The sequence below is a fragment of the Antechinus flavipes genome, chromosome 2 (assembly GCF_016432865.1).
Source record: "Antechinus flavipes isolate AdamAnt ecotype Samford, QLD, Australia chromosome 2, AdamAnt_v2, whole genome shotgun sequence".
Classification (NCBI taxonomy): Eukaryota; Metazoa; Chordata; class Mammalia; order Dasyuromorphia; family Dasyuridae; genus Antechinus; species Antechinus flavipes.
Genome location: NC_067399.1, coordinates 505,310,369 through 505,328,919, shown reverse-complemented (window position 1 = coordinate 505,328,919; position 18,551 = coordinate 505,310,369). Strand labels below are relative to the sequence as shown.

The window sequence follows — 18,551 nt, the reverse complement described above, 5'->3', positions numbered from 1 at the left end:
GCAGGAAGAGTCTTGGAAGATGGTCCACTCTAATTCCCTCATTTTAAAAATGTGGAAATTGAGACCCAGAAAAGGGAAGTGATTTGTTAAAGTCCACAGTGACAGACCATGTCTCCAGACTCCAGGTTTGGTACTCTGTCTACTACACTGAAGCCTCCTATTCTCAACTGGGTTCCAGCTAAACTCTAGAAATTGATAAGAAATAACCTGATAGGGATTCAGAAAACCAGAGAAATTCTCAACCTGAGTGTCACTGATGCCTCATCTCCTACTCTTTGGTTCTGTAATATTGTCATAATTTTCAACTCCATGATTCTTTGCATTTAATCTCCAAATGATCTGGTGACTAAGCTCCTCAACCCTTTGGTTTTCCTGAAAAAGTATTCTGTAAAACTCTTTTTTTTTTTTCCTTTTCTATTCTTTTCCTTGCTGAGGCATTTGGGGTTAAGTGACTTGCCCAGGGTCACACAGCTAGGAAGTATTAAGTGGCTGAGGCCAGATTTGAACTCAGGTCCTTCTGACTTCAGGGCTGATGCTCTATCCATTGTGTCACCTAGCTGTCCCTGTTCTGTAAGACTCTTAAGAGAAACTCAGTGGAACTCTCCAATCTGGGGATGACACGCAGGGAGTCTTGGGCATGTTTATCCTGTCTTTCTCCAGTAATGTGCTCCCTTGGCACATTAAAAGGGGCTATCAAGCCATTAAAAAAGCTGAACTGCTGATCTTGCTCAGCCACTGCATTCCTACACAGTCTCAACTACAAAACGGGAAGAATCTCCAGGTCTTCCTTAGTTACAGGTATCAGAACAGTCAATATCAATAAATGATTTGGTAACATCAAAACAAGATGAAGAAACAGACATACTTTTTGCCAAGTGCAGAAAGTCCATAGAGCACTCCTGTGGCAAAGGCAATAGCATTTCCCAAAAGGGTGGTCAAAGTCAGGCTGATGACAATAGGGAAAACTGCCATCCTGTGGAGAAACAGATAAGAAAACCAGAAATTATGGAAGGTCTTTAGAAAGGGACTCCTCTATACTATTTGTATGTGCAGCTGACCTTTCCCCTTTCATTTCACTCTGCTCTTCCACTTGAAGATCACCTAGTCCAAACCTCTCCTTTAACAGATGGAGAAACCAAGGACCAAAGAGAGAGAGTGTGACTATCTAATCATACAGCAACTCAAGTGCAAAGCTAAGCCTAGAAATTGAGTCTCAATTCTGGTCAGTTCTCTTTTTATAGTCAAGGATGTATTTCTGATTGCGTCATATGGCTGACCTACAGGAAGAATTCCAGGGTTTCAAACTTTTCTGTATGATCCACAGCACTCAGCACCCAAAATTCCCACATTAAATATGCAGCAGATCTATTGTCTCAGTACTAAGGCACTTGTGTGGTCACAGTATGTCTCCATCATTTGGTTTCATAGCTATGTCTTACAGAAAAACATGATGATAAGCTTGAGTGTAGGAACAATGTCTCATGTCTCTCCAACTCTCCATCCTTCATAGAGTATCTAACACAGGCTGATCTAGACTGACTTAAGTACTCAGTAAAGAGTGAAGTAACTTTAGCAGAGCCATCTACAAGCAAATGCTAAGCTCTTCACAGATTTATAGTAAATAGTATTACAAAGCTATCCTTCCATTTTCTTCTCTCCACTTGGTCAATCTCAGTCCTATTCTTCTAACAGGTAATGTTTAAATGGGAAAACAATAGATTTGAAAGGGAAAAACTACTCGAGATAGTTTGCACCTAACAGTTCTACCTACTATGTTCCCGGCCAGGAAGCCAACAAATAGTTAATACTATGAAGTTTCTCTGGCTAATGGCTAGGCCTTTTTTTTTTTTTTTTAATTTTTATTAAATAATTACTTTATATTGACAGAATCCATGCCAGGGTAATTTTTTTTTTACAACATTATCCCTTGCACTCGTTTCTGTTCCAATTTTTTTTCCCCTCCCTCCCTCCACCCCCTCCCCTAGATGGCAAGCAGTCCTTTATATGTTGGATATGTTGCAGTATATCCTAGATACAATATATGTTTGCAGAACCGAACAGTTCTCTTGTTGCATAGGGAAAATTGGATTCAGAAGGTATAAATAACCCGGGAAGAAAAACAAAAATGCAGATAGTTCACATTCGTTTCCCAGTGTTCTTTCTTTGGGTGTAGCTGCTTTTGTCCGTCATTTATCAATTGAAACTCAGTTAAGTCTCTTTGTCAAAGAAATCCACTTCCATCAAAATATGTCCTCATACAATATCGTTGTCGAAGTGTATAATGATCTCCTGGTTCTGCTCATTTCACTTAGCATCAGTTCATGTAAGTCTCACCAGTCCTCTCTGTATTCATCCTGCTGGTCATTTCTTACAGAACAATAATATTCCATAACATTCATATACCACAATTTACCCTGGCTAGGCCTTCTTACCCACAGTAGAAGATAGCTTTCTGCCAAGACCTCAGTCGATCAGCCTTTTCAGCAACTGTGTTTGCAAATTCAATGAACTGGCAACAGAAAGGTGCCTCACACAAAAATAAGATGAAGGCATTTAACCTGCATGAGGGAAGAAAAGAAATGGTGAAAGTCAAGCGGCAGGCCAACCAAATCTGGGCTGGGCAAACCAAACTCCACTCTATGACTGTTCTAAACATGCTTATCTGTCATTCATCTTGCTAATGAAAAGGACTTTGGGAAGAATATAGAATGCTCTCCTCCCAAGCCTCTCAGCCACTGATATTAATCCTGCAAGGGATAGTTCAAATTGTACTTCCTCCAGGAAACTTGGTCCTGGCCCTAAAAAAATAACCCTCATCCTCCTTGAAATGCCAAGTCTCAATTTAACACTTATTTTCTAATTATTTTCTGAAGTTCACTTTATTTTCCAAGCAGCCATATAAGAGATTCTGGATCTTATAATTCCCCTTTTGCTCTTCTTACTTCCTATTACAAAAGCAAATGTTTTACATAAATTATCTGATTATTAAGAATGTACCCAATGAGTGCTGCCATAAGTGGTCTAGATGTCAGTTAAGGACACTGATGAGTGATAGGAAAGAGCCAATTAGGCCAATTCTCCCTGTGCAACAAAAGAACTGTTCGGTTCTGCAAACATATATTGTATCCAGGATATATTGCAACATATCTAACCTATGTAGGACTGCTTGCCATCTAGGGGAGGGGATGGAGGGAGGGAGGGGAAAAATCGGAACAGAAGCGAATACAAGGGATAATGTTGTAAAAAAATTACCCTGGCATGGATTCTGTCAATAGAAAGTTATTATAAAATAAAATAAAATATTAAAAAACAAAAAAGAATGTACCCAATGATCAAACAGTAACTGGAGGAAAAAATTCGCTACTTAGGAAAAAAATAATTTAAAAACAAGCTGGACTCAAGATCCTTGGAGTTGGAGGAACGCCAAATGACTACATTATCCAGCCCACTCTTAGCTGGGCAAGGCTGTCCACTATTAACTCCACATAATCTTAGACAAGGCATCATCTTTCTGGGCTTCAGCTATTCTCCTCTTTAAAACAGGGTTTGAATTACAACAGGTCTGTTAATTCTGCCATTCTATTGAATATATAAGTCAATAGTAATAAATAGATAGCTATCTTTAAAATTCTCCAGATAGAAACTATTCTTTTTAGTTTTTAACTCTTTGGGTTTGTAATCTATGAAAGGCAAGTCTAATCAAACTCTCTTTGCATACAACTTTTAAAACTACCTGAGAGATTTTACATCCTAGTTAGTAAGTCCCCATTTTCTTTCATTTGGTCCTCAGAAGAACTGCTCAGCATATTCCTTGCAACTAACTTCTCAAACATATGAGGAATACTGACCTTTTCTTCTCTGCCAACTCTTGAAAAAATGGCCTATTTTCTATCTCTTTAGAAGCTTCTCTCTGCACTCTCTCCAAGGTTGACGTCTAGTTTTATCTCTGGCTCCCCCTGCCAGCTAGATGCTATCACTGACTTGCTTCTCCCACCCATGACCTCAGACCATCTATGTGAAGGAACTAGCTAGCTTCCACTCCAAGAACTATGTAAGCAGTGGGAGACAAAGAGCGTGGGAGGTGGAAAAAGAAGCCAATTCCTCAGTATTCCCTTCAAAAACAGACACAAAACATGGGGGAAAAAAAAGGTAACTTCCAGAAACTCTCAAGAAATTGTTTTTAAGGAAAAAAACCCTCAAAAATAAAGTTTCAACACAATAAAAGACAATGAATTAATAGAAACAGAGGCAGAAACACTAAAAGAAAATATCTAAAAATCACCTGATTAAAATAAAAAAATAAAAATCATCTGATTAACGATTACCTTACCTCACTATCACGCTAACCTCAAGGTATTCTAATAGTTGGTACCTTGTATAGAATCCCTGGTCTTCTACCCCAAGTTTATTAATGCCACTAATACCTGCACACCTCTTTACTACAGCCTGGTTTTCTCATGATCCTGGGATCCATCTGTTACTTCCAGTTCTGATGCTACCCAGGGTCCCAACAAGATATTCAGTCTTTCCAAATTCTTTATAGAAACCACCCATGCATAATGCTCCAATAAGAGTCTGAATCTATACTATCTGATATCTGAATCCTATCTGAATCTAGCTAGACAAGGAAAGGAAAAGAGAAAGAAAGGGGAGAGAAGGTGGAAGGGGGGAAGGAAGGAAGGGAGAGAGAGGAAAGGATGGATTTATTTATCATGTAGTAGGTGCCAGACATTACACTAGGCACTTTAAAAATATCTCATGTGATCCTCACAAGAACCTTGGGAGGGAGTTAAATACTATCACTCTTCCCATTTTAAAGTTGAAGAAACTGAGGCAAAGAGAGGTTAAGTGCCTTACCCTGGATCATGTAGCTAGTGTCTAAAGTCATATTTGAATCCAGGTCTTTCTGACATCAAGTCCAGTGCTTCTATCTACTCCAAAAAGATGGGTAGAATATATGAAGGTAAAAAAGAGCCCTGACCTAGAAAACCACATCCACTCAGCAGACCACCCAACAGAGACAAGATCACTGGTATTACTTACATCATCCATACACCGGCTGCAATGTTGAGGGGATGAATGGTGATACAGTTGAAGAGGCCAGAAATTGCACAAGCTTGAAAACAAGAGATATTGACTAGAATTAGCAGCAAATATGGAACAATGCCAAGCAGGAATCCTGATTAGAAATTTGCATCATTATTTTTTTTCATTAAACACTTCTGCTTAATATGTAAGATCAAATTACATGTATTAAATTTAGATTTTTTTTCATTTATTACATAAACTTAAAGCCAAGAATATCAACCTCAATTAGGTAATCTCATATTACTTTCAGAATGTGGGAAAATGCATGCAATTATATAAAAACATTCAATTAATAAGTTTTAGAATTTTGGCTAATTAAGAGCTTGTCATACAACAGTTTATCATTTTTAAAGTGTTCAATTAAAATTCAAATATGCTATCTTATTCAGTTCTTTCCTAGAAGTTAACATAACTTGGCACAAACTTTTAAACTAAATGTTGAAAATACTAAAGGTATACCTATAACTAGACTATATTTCAATTTCTGATTGTTTCTCATATATTAATCTCTTTTGGACTGAAGATTTGTTTTAAAAATTTCTAATTCAGTTTTCCAATTGACAGTGCAATTACTTTCTTTAAGAGAGAAATCTGCATCATTAAATAACTAATCCCTTAGGTTTGTCTAATTTAAACTTTACAAAGAATTTTTGTACACATTTACTTATTTGAGAGGCAAAGTCATCACACAGAGAATCAGAGGACAAAGTCAAGTTCAATTCTTTTAACCCAACTCCATGCTGATCCTACTATTGTCCAAGAAATCTGACTCTATGATAGGCAGGAAAAAGGGTCTCTAGTACTTTCCCTTGGAGCCTAGATAAGGCTCTAAATGCAGTGAGCTATCAATAAAATATTATACCAGACAATGAGGATGCAGCAAAAGGAAATCAATTAACAACCATTTGTTAAATCTATTATGTACTGGCTACATATGTCCTGGGGATTTTTAGCCTCATTCAATTGAGGGGAGATATCTGTCTACAAGCAAACACAAGGGACAAAAATAAAACTGTTCCATGTCTCTAAGAAGCTTTCATGCTATAGGGAAAGATAATACATATCCAGATAAGGTAAAGGCAGGGGGAAGGAGGAACAATTAGCAGCAGAAAGATAAGTAGAGGCTTCACCCAGAAAATGATGCTTGGGCTGAGCCTGGAAGAAACCAGAGATCTAAGAGCTGGAAGAAAGGAGACAGATATTCTAGGTCTGGGGGACAGAGACATGAAGACAGTTGATAACAGTACTCTATGTGAGGAACAGCAAAAAACTCGGCCTGGTTGGACCACAGAGTATGTAAAGGGAAGTTAAACAAAAAGACTGTAAAGGCTGGTTGCAGCCAAGTTGGGCATTACTTTAAACCCCAAATAGAGGAGTCAGTCCTTTATTCTAGAGGCAGAAGAAAGTCACTGGAATTTACTGAGCAGGGAAGTGATACAACCAGAACTTGTGCTTTGGGAAGAATGTGGTTATGGGGGATGAGGGAAATGAATCAAACTTGCTTGAGCAAGTGCATTCTAGGTATAGAGAAGCTCACAACAAAGAGAGAGAGGTAAATGTTAAGCACAAATATGACTTTAACTAAGAAAGGAAAGAAGGCCTCACAGAGGGAGGGAAAGGAGGGACAGTTATCAAACAGTTCATTAAACTTGCACCAACTTCTCTGCACCTGATCTGACTACATGGAATGGCTTTCTCCAGTGAAATTTTACCTGGGTTACAGGAGATAGGGGAAGGAAATGTACAGGCCAAACCCTGTCTCTCCTCAGAAAGATGACAGACTTTTCTCAACAATTAGGTGATTTATGCCAATTCCAATAGACTTGTGATGGAGAGAGCCATTTGCATCCATAGGGAGGACTGGAGGCTGAATGTGGATCACAACCTAGTATTCTCACCTTTTTTAATGTTTGTTTGCTTTTTTTCCTTTCTCATTTTTTTTCTTTTTTGATGTCATTTTTCTTGTGTAACATGATAAATGTAGAGATATGTTTAGAAGAACTGCACATGTTTAACCTATAATGGATTATTTGCTGTCTAGGGGAGAGGAGTGGAAGAAGGAAGAAAAATTTGGAACATAAGGTTTTGCAAGGGTGAATGTTGAAAATTATCTTTGCATATATTTTGGAAATAAAAATCTATTATTAAAAAATTTTTTTTAAAAGAAAAATTCCTTCTGATGCCAATTAGGCTTGTTGCCTAAATTTGGGGTTAATTACGTTCAAGGCATATAAATGATGTAAACATACTAAGATTTTTTTTTTTTAAATAACAGAATTCCTGCCCTTAAGAAACCAACATTCTATGCACAGCATTAAACATAAGGTAATCAGAGAACAGAGAACAAACTAACAACTTAGGGGAGAGAGAAAGAATTGGTCATACTTGAAAAACTTTAGAGCTAGTAAAGATACTTAGTCCAGACTCCTCATTTTCTAAATGGGGAGACTACAATGCAGTGCTAAGCAGTGACTTACTTCAGATGACACAGAATGAGATAGTGGCCCAAATGATGACAAAAGTAAGCTTTTGTCTTCCATGCCACTGTTCTTCCTTGACTGAGGATTTGCTCATACAAGTCAGTCAGGTGGGAAGCACAGATGGAATGGAAGTCTATAAGAAAGGGTTCTATTGGGAACTTGCATGGGCAAAATAAGTGTTCCTTTCTTTTCTCCGATGTTTCCTTTTCTTGTGAAAATATCTTTTTTTTTTTTTTTAACTTTTTATTGACAGAACCCATGCTAGGTAATTTTTTACAGCATTATCCCTTGCACTCACTTCTGTTCCGATTTTTCCCCTCCCTCTCTCCACCCCCTCCCCCAGATGGCAAGCAGTCCTTTACATGTTGAATGGGTTGCAGTATATCCTAGATACAATATATGTGTGCAGAACCGAACAGTTCTCTTGTTGCACAGAGAGAATTGGATTCAGAAGGTATAAATAACCCGAGAATAAAAACAGAAATGCAAGCAGTTTATATTCATTTCCCAGCGTTCTTTCTTTGAGTGTAGTTGCTTCTGTCCATCCTTGATCAATTGAAACTGAATTAGCTCTCTTTATCGAAGAGATCCACTTCCATCAGAATACATCCTCAAACAGTATCATTGTTGAGGTATATAATGATCTCCTGGTTCTGCTCATTTCACTTAGCATCAGTTCATGTAAGTCTCACCAGTCCTCTCTGTATTCATCCTGTTGGTCATTTCTTACAGAACAATAATATTCCAAAACATTCATATACCACAATTTACTCAACCATTCTCCAATTGATGGGCATCCATTCATTTTCCAGCTTCTAGCCACTACAAACAGGGCTGCCACAAACATTTTGGCACATACAGGTCCCTTTCCCTTCTTTAGTATCTCTTTGGGGTATAAGCCCAGTAGAAATACTGCTAGATCAAAGAGTATGCACAGTTTGATAATTTTTTTGAGCATAGTTCAAAATTGCTCTCCAGAATGGCTGGATGTGTTCACAATTCACCAATAATGTATCAGTGTCCCTCTTGTGAAAATATCAAAAAAAAAATTTTGTTTGTTTTACTTTAACTGGATTATATAGTAAAGAAAATACAGGGCTGAAGGCTTTGGGCTTTGCAGGATTCCTCTAATAGGACTCTAACCTTTGTAGAATGACTTGGTCCCTCTGAGTTGTTCTTGAAATAATATTGCAGCAACCAAGTCATTTCTACAAAGATGGTATGAAGATGCTATCAAAGTATCCCAACATACCTATATCATTTCCTTCAATTTCTAGATTTTGACAGGTCAGGGCTCTTTATAAGAGGAAGGGAATAAATTTAATATTTTACAGATCTTACATGTCTCTCTAGTTTCATGGCTCTTCCTTATTTTTTCATCCATCTCCTCTAGTGAAACCCTATTGATCCCTATTGAAATGTGAGGTCCTTTAGGGCAGGGACATTGTTTTTGCCTTTCTTGTATCCCCAATGTTGAGCACACAGCTCAGCACAAAGCAAGCATTTAATAAATGCTAGTTGACTGGCTTAAGGCCTAGCAACCTCTTCACTAAGAAAATTTCATTAAATCTTCTTGGTCAAAAGTCAATCCCTTCCTCTTCTCAAGTCCCTTAGAAGTTTTTTAAATGCTTCTGGCAGAGAGATCTGGGGAAACTGAGGGTGGATCACAACATAGCGTTTTCACTCTTTCTGTTGATTTTTTTTTTGTTGTTGTTGTTGATGTTTGATTATATTTTGTTTTCCTTCTTAGGTTTGTTTTTTTTTTTCCCCTAGATCCAATTTTTCTTGTGCAGCAAAATAACTGTATAAATATGTATACATACTTTAACATATTTAACATGTATTGGACTACCTGCCATCTAGGGGAGAGGGTGGGAGGAAAGAGGGAAAAATTTGGAACAGAAAGCTTTGTAAGAGTTAGTGTTGAAAAATTACCCATGGATATGTTTTGTAAATAAAAAGCTTTAATTAAAAAAAAAAATGCTTCTGGCAATCCAACTGGCATTATCCATCTTAGTGTATATATTTGGTCTCCCCATTAGACTTTGAGTTTTATGAGGGCAGCAACTGGATCTTAATGAACTTTGTAACCCTCAAGGCTAGTCCCTGAGCACCTAGGCAGAAACTGAGAAAAGCACTTGTTCTGCAGTTAGAGAAACAGCCTTTAAATTCTCTCTCAGAAACTTTTAGCATTACTTAGACAAGGTGATTAACCAACATGGATCTCATTCTGGAAAATGAGAAGGTTTAACCCAATCCAAAGCCCCTCCAGCTTAAGCTCTATGATATTAATAATCCAGGATTTTTTCAGAAGTCTATGGTTCCTTCAGTTTCTGAAAGATTTTACTGATAATGACACTGGATCAACTTTCTTAACAATCTTGTTCAGATCCCACTCAGGTGGGGAAGCCTATAGTGCTCTACTCTAGGACTGTTAAGTTCTTTTGATTAAATTGCCCCAGGCTGGGTTAAGTAAATGACATAATCAAAGTCTCCCAGACCCCAGTTAGGTCCACCTCTCATTATAACATATATTCACTCTTATTAATGTTAAACAATCAGAATTGATTGCCACCCACAGGAACATTCACCCTCCCAAGGGCATATAAGCACTAACTGGGTTCCATAAGGGGGTTCTGGTATTCAATAAGGTCACTGACCATTTTATGAATAGTATGCTAACATTATTAATAAAATAATTACCCAAAAACGATGTCTCTCAAACTTATTAAATATCACAGTCCTATACTAGTGTTTAACAAGTATTTAAAGAATTATATTGAATTTTAAGCCCTTGTTTCAAGGTAGGGAACAAGCAGGAACAGTCAAACTACACTAAAAGAGCTATTCCCCACAAGTGAATATTCCAAATAACTGACGATTATTCCATAATGATAACAACAAAATAATAACATGTATGTAGCATGCATTATATGCCACTGCTAAGTGCTAAGTGGCATTTACAATTATTATTTCACTTGATCTTCACAGTAACCCTGCAAGGTAGGTGTATATTATATGTAAAAAATTTTACAGATAAGAAAACAGGTGAAATTTCAATAGATGTGATAGAGAGAGCCATCTGCATCCAGAGAGGACTATGGGAACTAAATGTGGATCATAACGTAATATTTTTTACTGCTTGTTTGTTTACTTCCTTGATAGTTTTTTTTCCTCTTCTCATTTTTTTTTTCCTTTTTGATCTGATTTTTCTTGTGCAGCATAATAAATGTGAAATTATGTTTATAAAAACTGCATCTATTTTTATCCTACATTGGATTATTTGCCATGGGGAAGGGGAAAGGGAGAAAAAATTTAGAACACAAGGTTTTGCAAGAGTGAATGTTGAAAAATATCTTTGCATGTATTTTGAAAAATAAAAAGATATTATTTTTTAAAAAGAAGAAAACAGGCGAATAGAAAAATAACTCTCTCAGAGTCAAACAGCTACTAAGTATCTGAAATCAAATTTGAATTCCAGTCTTCCTTACTACAGTCCCCCATGCCCTTTGCCATCTAACCATAAATCCTTTTAATTGTCAGACTGGTTCAGGATACCATCCTACTTCTAGCCTTTGTTACTCCAGTGCTGCTGCATAGCAACAATCTCTTAAGTGGTCTCTCTGTTTCCAAAATATTCAGTTTCTAATTCATTCTCCACTGACTGCCAAAAGCACGTTTTTCTTCTCATCATTCACTAGATTTTTTTTTTTGAGTGCTTCTCATATTACTCTAAGATAAAACACAAATTTCTCAACTTAGCATTTAAAGACCTTCAGTTTGGTTACTGCCTATCTTTCCAGGCTAATTTCAAATGACTCCCTTTTCATGTCCTCTATATTTTATCCAGAATGACCTACATTATGTATCTTTAACTCATCATTCTATCTCCTCTATCACGTTATCCTGCATGCCTAAAATGTACTAACCTCCCCTTTTTTTAAGCTTTAATAATTTGTTTTGTTATTCTGAATTTCAGAAACACCAAGAAGTAAGTCTATTTCTATTGAAGGCAGTGAACAAGCATTTATTAAATGTTCATTACATGCCAAACACTGTGTTAAATGCTGAGGATTCGAGAAAAAGCAAAAACAAAAACTGAGTTTTCCTCAAAGAGTTCAAATTCTAATCGTGGAAACAATATGCAAATACTGCATATATAAGATACATACACTGCAAATGGAAAGCAATCTCAGAGGGAAAACATTAGTAGTAGAGAAGACCAACAAGGCCTATTGCAGAAGATGGATCGATTTTGAAAGAATTCAGGGAAGAAAAGAAACAAAGATTATATTTGAAATTGTAAATCACTATTATACATCTCTTTTTAAAAATATATACTAAATATAAACTAAATATAAAGTTTCAAAGCTATACTATTTCTTTATGACTCCCTCTGACTTTTGTGTCCCTATTTTCTTGGGGGTGGTATTAGTCCCCTTTTACCAAAAATTTTAATAGCTTTTTATTTTCCAAAATATATGCAAAAATGGTTTTCAACATTCATCCTTGCTAAATCTTATGTTCCAAAATTTTTTCCCTCTCTCCCATCTCCATGCTCCCCTAGACAACAAGTAATCCAATATACTTACCAAAATTTTAAAAAACTCTCCCTTGTAACAAATAAGCATTGTAAAACAACCGACACACAGGCAATCATCAAAAATGTCTGTCTCCTTTGGTGCCTTCTTGACTATCATCTATGAGGAAGTGGGCAACAAGCTTCAGTCTTGATTCTCTAGAGTCATGGCTAGTAAATTTCATCAGATTTTAATGCTTTTTATCTCCTCTCAAGATCTTTAGCTTGCTTTCAGGACTCAACTTAGGTTCAGGCAGTTTTAAGGAAAGAAATTCAACCTAAAGACACATATTACAAATCACTAATAATTAGAGAAATGAAAATAAATTAACACAAAGTTTCTATCACATCCATCATATCAGCGAAGTTGACAAAAAAAGTAAAGGGCCAAATGCTGAAGGAACTGCAAGAAAACACATAGATGCACAGCTGATAGAACTGCAAATTGGTCCAACTATTCTGAAAAGCAATTGGAACTATACCCCTCAAAATACTTAACTATGGGTCCTTAACTATGGATCCATTGATCCATTAGTAAGTAGCCCAAAGAAATCAAAGAGGAAAAGATTTTTCCTGTATGTGCAAAAATAGCAGTTTTTTTTTTTAAATACCCGAGAACTGAAAGCTAAAGGGTGCCCATTTGGTGGAGAATGATTAAACAAATTCCAGTATATGAATATAATGAAATACTATTGTGGTATAAGAAAAATAAGAAAGAGATTAGAAACCTGAAACTTATGCAGAATGAAGAGAACATAAGCAAAAGAACAATCTATATATTAACATCATCATTATAAAAATAGTCAATTTTGAATTCTAACAACATAATGTTCAATCATGATTCTAAAAAAAAAAATGATAAAAAATGCCACCCACCTCCTACCAGAGTTGATAGATTAAAATATAGAATGAGATACACTTTTTAAAACATTTCCAGTATAGCAATTTTAAACTATAATATCATCAGGAGCTATTGAGATACACATGACTCATTGCCTCTATTAAGATTCAACTTAGGTGGTTGGGCTTTTTTGTCTGTTATATGACAACTATTTCAGAAGTCCCAAGATGTCAATCACTTTTCCAAATCCTCCATAACCCTACTCCATCTCTTCTTCCCTCTCTAGCACACTCATAATACTTAGTACTAGTAGGGAAAGGGGAGACATGCTAAGAGATTGATATAAATAAATGTAAAGATATAAGTATACACACATATGTGTGAAAGAAGAGTTTAGAATGCATTGATTGTTCTATCAAAAACTCATCTTCCTTCCTTTCTTCTCTCTCGTACACCCCCACTATTCACTGGTCTACTAGGAGAATTTAGAATACTATTTGTTCTTTACTTCTACTGGACAACTTTTCTTCTTTTGAGGTCCATACTATTTAAATAATTTGTATTTAAATCACACTATCAAATCCAAGTCTCAGTACATTTCCTCTATCAACCTCCAGGCCATTTTCCTTTCCTCAAAGAATTCAGGGTCTGTTGTAGAGGAGAAAGGAATTTGTGACCAAAGAAGAAGTAAAGATCATTAATCATCACAAAATAGAAAATTTTGATTATATCAAGTTAAAAAGCTTTTGTACAAACAAAACCAATGCAAACAAGATTAGAAGAGAAACAATAAACTGGAAAAACATTTTTACAATTAAAGGTTCTGATTAAGGCCTCATTTCCAAAATATATAGAGAATTGACTCTAATTTATAAGAAATCAAGCCATCCTCCAATTGATAAATGGTCAAAGGATATGAACAGACAATTTTCAGATGATGAAATTGAAACTATTTCCACTCATATGAAATGGTGTTCCAAATCACTATTGATCAGAGAAATGCAAATTAAGACAACTCTAAGATACCACTACATACCTGTCAGATTGGCTAGGATGACACGAAAAGATAATGACAAATATTGGAGGGTATGCAGGAAAACTGGAACACTGATGCATTGTTGGTGGAACTGTGAACAGATCCAACCATTCTGGAGAGCAATTTGACCTATGCCCAAAGAGTTATCAAAACGTGCATACCCTTTGATACAGCAGTGTTACTACTGGGCTTATATCCCATCCCAAAAACACCTTTGGGATGTTAAAGGAGGGAAAGGAATCCATGTGTGCAAAAATGTTTGTGGCAGCCCTCTTTATAGTAGCCAGAAACTTGGAGAATGGCTGGGTAAATTGTGATATATGCATGTTATGGAATATTATTGTTCTGTAAGAAATGACCAGCAGGATGAATACAGAGAGGCCTGGAGAGACTTACACGAACTGATGCTGAGTAAAATGAGCAGAACCAGGAGATCATTGTACACTTTCAACAACATTACTATATGAGAATCAATTCTGATGGAAGTGGATTTTTTTTGACAATGACAAGATTCAATTCAGTTGCAACTGATCAATGTTGGACAGAACCAGCTACATCCAGAGAGAGAACACTGGGAAATGAATGTGGATACTTGCATTTTTGTTTTTCTTCAAAGGTTGTTTTTACCTTCTGAATCCAATTTTTCTTGTGCAATAAGAGAACTGTACAGATGTGTACACATATGTTGTATTTAAGATATACTTTAACATGTATAACATGTATAGGACTGTCTGCCATCTAGGGGAGGAGGTAGAGGGAAGGAAGGGAAAAGTTGGAACAGAAGTGATTGCAAGGAACAATGTTGAAAAATTACTCATGCTCATTACTCATTACTCATGTTCTGTCAATAAAATGTTATAAAAAAAAAAAAAGAGTTGAAGTCTGATTCATAGCCGTTCTGACTCAAATCTTGCACTCAGAAGACTCCAATACCTAACTTCCCAGTTCCTCAAACTAATTCACATTGGTAAAAGAAGTATCCTTAGGGAGAACTCCCCATAACAATGAAATTACAGGTCTAATCCCTATCTCTCATCTTAACCAAGCACAATCAACCAAAAGTAAAGGAGGAAAAACTAGAAACAGTAGCAGGAAGAAGTCAACCTAAGCTCAAACATTTATCTGACCTGTGAGAAAATCCTTTCTTTAGTATGTCAGTTCCAGGGGCCAAAGAGGAGGGCCCATTAGTCTCCTCTGCCTACCTGATGAGTTTTACACCCTCCCAAGAATATGTTTATTATTTCTATAAATATGTTTTTATCTGTATTCTGTATTATCAGATCACCAGCCATTTCCTCCCATCCATATTTTAGCTCAGAACCCTCCCTATTAGTAAATAGCAACTTAGCAACTCTCCCATTGCAAAGTTGGGAAAATATTAGGAGCTTCGATGCCTGTACCCAAGGTTAATCCAGTAACATTTTCCTACTGTCCCTTCATCTCTCTCTGTTTCCTTATTTGTAGAATAATAGCATCTATCGACCTTCCAGGATTGTGTTAAGATTAAATGAGATAAAGTGTTGGATTCAGTACCAGGCATATAGTAGGCAAATATATGTTAGAACTAATTTTTATTTCTAAGGTCTCTTGCAACGCTCCCTCTATGCTCCCAGTCTGTGTCCTGACACCTGTTTTTTATTTACACCAGACACAAAACCTGGAACATAGCAGGTATTTAGCAACTGAATTTCTCTCCAGTAAATCTTTGTTCGGCTCCTTCCAGTTGTGACATTCTATTGTGTAAGGACAGATTTGCAAAGCTTTTTATTTATTTATTGGAGGGAAAGGAGAACGAAGCCCAGGGAAGGGGAGCTGGTGATAAAGGTCATGTTCAACCAACCAGGGCGGTGAATACGGATAACGCTGCTGGGAGATGGGCAGGAGGATGATGTCGGGAAGGAAGGGATGGATGGATGGGCGGCTTCATTCATTCCCAGCCCGCTCACAAACAAAATGTGCTTTTCCGTATAACACACATGCAGAACCAGGAGCCCAGACAGCCCAGAAGGAAGGAGGCAAAGGCCCGGGGGCAGGAGGTCCGGCTCAGCCTTCCACCAGAGAGACAGTCCAGCAGAAGGGGAAAAGTGACCAGCAGGAGACGAGTCAAGGATGGGAGGGGAGGTGGTGGGAGAGGAGGCGGCTCCCGCAGAAACGCATGCGCGTGAGCCTAGACCGAGGGGCTGCGGAGGAGGGAGCGAGTCAACGGATGGGGGCGGGGAATACTCACAGATGCCCCCCATGACCCCGGCCAACCGGCACAACCAACGGTACCACCACATCATGCCATCATCCTGCGGGGATGGAGAGGAGGCGTCGGACGACGAAGTCTCCCCACCCAGAGAGCTCATGGTGTCGTCCTGGCGGGAGGAGCGCTCCCCCGCTGCCCCCTAATCCCCTTCTTCGCCCGATCCGTCACAATAGGGCGCCCCCTCCGCCAACCACCAGCAGCTCCACGTAGCTGAAGGCGCGCTGAATTGTGGGGATATGGCTCAGGGGTGTGGGAACGCCCCCTTATTAGCATATTGGGTGTGGCTTAGGACGGGAGAGAGCCTGCACAGGTGCAAGCAGTTGCAGAATCCGCCCACCCAATTTGCATGAGGAGGAGAGAGCGCGTATTAAAATGGACCAGCACTGCCCAGGTACTGCAAGGGAGTCGCTGTTGCTTTCCTCCGAGCTCGCGGTTTGGACTCCCGCGCTTCTGCAGAAGCGAAAGGTACCCGGCATTACCGAAATTTTCACAGATGGAGAAAGCACTACTAAGGTAAAGTGCCTCGCCAAGATGATTGGAGATTAGTGATGGAAAGATCACGGGCGCGTAATTGGAGCTCTGGCTCTGCAAAGTGCCCGCGCCCCAGAATAACCATTGATGCATAATGCATTGATATGCAGCAGCCCAGCTCGCCCTCAATCACTTCTTCCCTCTGGAGGGCTGAGCTTTAAACTCCTACCAAAGCCTTCCTCTCTAGAAGGTTCAGAATGTTCTGTTAATAACATTTTCCACCAGCGGCTTTGCTTGATTTGGGTTATTTGGTCCTGTCTGGCTCTTCATGACTCCTTGGCCCATAATATCCCAGGTCCCCGATCTCTTCATGACACTGCCCATCCCATCCTCTGCCTTTCCTTTCTTTTGCCTTTAATTTTTCCTAATATCAGGGAATTGAATCCCAACTTATGTAATCAACGTATTTAAACTTCAGCTTCAGTATTTGTCCTTCCAATAAATAGTCTGAGTTAATCTAAGTATTAGTTGATTTGCTCTCCTGGATGTTCCATGGATTCTCAAAAGTCTTCTCCATGAACACAAGGTTTTGCAAGGGTAAATGTTGAAAATTATCTTTGTATATATTTTGAAAATAAAAAGCTAATTTTAAAAAGTCGTCTTCATGAATATTCGAAAGTGTTGATTCTTAAGTGCTGTTTTCCTAATAATCCAACTCCCAGAGCCATACATTACTGACTGGAAACCATAGCTTTGAATATACAGATCTTTGTTGGCAAGATGATGGCTCTGCTTTTTAGTACGCTCTCCAGATTTACCTCAGCTTTCCTTCCAAGAAACAAGTGTCTTAATTTCATGGCTGCAGTAGCTGTCTTGCAGTGATTGCTCAATCCAAAGAATATAAAATCTGACACTACTTCTGTTTCTTCTCCCTCTATTTAACAGGAATCTATTTGCTCATATTCTTAGTTTTTTTGTTGTTGTTGTTGTTTTGTTTTTTTTAAGTTAAGCTTCAAGACAATTTTATACTCTATATTTTCACCCTCATCAAGAGGTTTCTCAATTATTCTTCACTTTATATCATCAGAGAAGTATTGTCTGCATATCTGAGAATTTTGAGATATTTCTCTCAGCAATCTTAATTCTGGCTTTTAATTCAACCAGCATGGTATTTCTCATAATGTACTCTGTATATTAGTTAAATAAGATAAAAATTTACCACCTTGTCGTACTCCTTTCCCATTCTCAAACTAATCAATTGTTCCATGTTCAGTTCTAGCTATTGACCCACATTCAGCTTCCTCAGAAGACAAATAAGAAAATCTGGTCCTTCTGTCTTTGAGGATTTGCCATATTTTATTGTGATCTGCATACAGGCTTTTGTGTAGTCAATGAAGCAGTAGACTTTTTTCTGGAACTCCTTTGCTTTCTACATAACCCAGCAAATATTGGCAGTTTGGTCTCTAGTTTCTCTGCTTCAAAATCTGCTTCAAAACCATCTTGCACTTCTGGTATTTCTCAGTTCACATATTGCTGAAGCCAAGCTTTCAAAATCTTAAGTATAACCTTAACGGTGGTGAAATTAACACAATTTTCAGTAACTTGAACATTGCCCTTCTTTAGGACTGGGACATATAAACTTTTCCAATTCAGTGGCCACTGTTGTTTTCCAAATTTGCTGGCACATTAAAGTGCAGCATTTTAACAGCATTTTGTCATCGTTATTATTATTATTATTATTATTATTTTTGCTGAGGCAATTGAGGTTAAGTGACTTGCCCAGGGTCATACAGCAAGGTTTTTAACAG

General features: G+C 37.7%; 1 protein-coding gene across 1 annotated transcript; it reads right to left on the bottom strand.

Annotated features, from left to right (window-relative positions):
• Positions 1-178: 178 nt before the first annotated feature.
• Positions 179-16,782, bottom strand: CACFD1 (calcium channel flower domain containing 1). Its single transcript, XM_051980283.1, has 4 exons — positions 16,252-16,782; positions 5,044-5,116; positions 2,433-2,558; positions 179-973 (listed from the first exon to the last, which is right to left on the bottom strand). Exons 1-4 carry the CDS (start codon positions 16,370-16,372, stop codon positions 838-840), a joined length of 456 nt encoding a protein of 151 aa, XP_051836243.1. The 5' UTR covers positions 16,373-16,782; the 3' UTR covers positions 179-837.
• Positions 16,783-18,551: the final 1,769 nt, after the last annotated feature.

Coding starts and splice junctions, on each gene's coding strand:
- CACFD1 (XM_051980283.1), bottom strand. CDS start 16,372: ATGAGCTCTCTGGGTGGGGAGACTTCGTCGTCCGACGCCTCCTCTCCA. Junction 5,117..16,251: donor CGGGGTCATGGGGGGCATCT/GTGAGTATTCCC, acceptor CTTGTTTTCAAG/CTTGTGCAATTTCTGGCCTC. Junction 974..2,432: donor AAAGCTATCTTCTACTGTGG/GTAAGAAGGCCT, acceptor GTTTCTCCACAG/GATGGCAGTTTTCCCTATTG.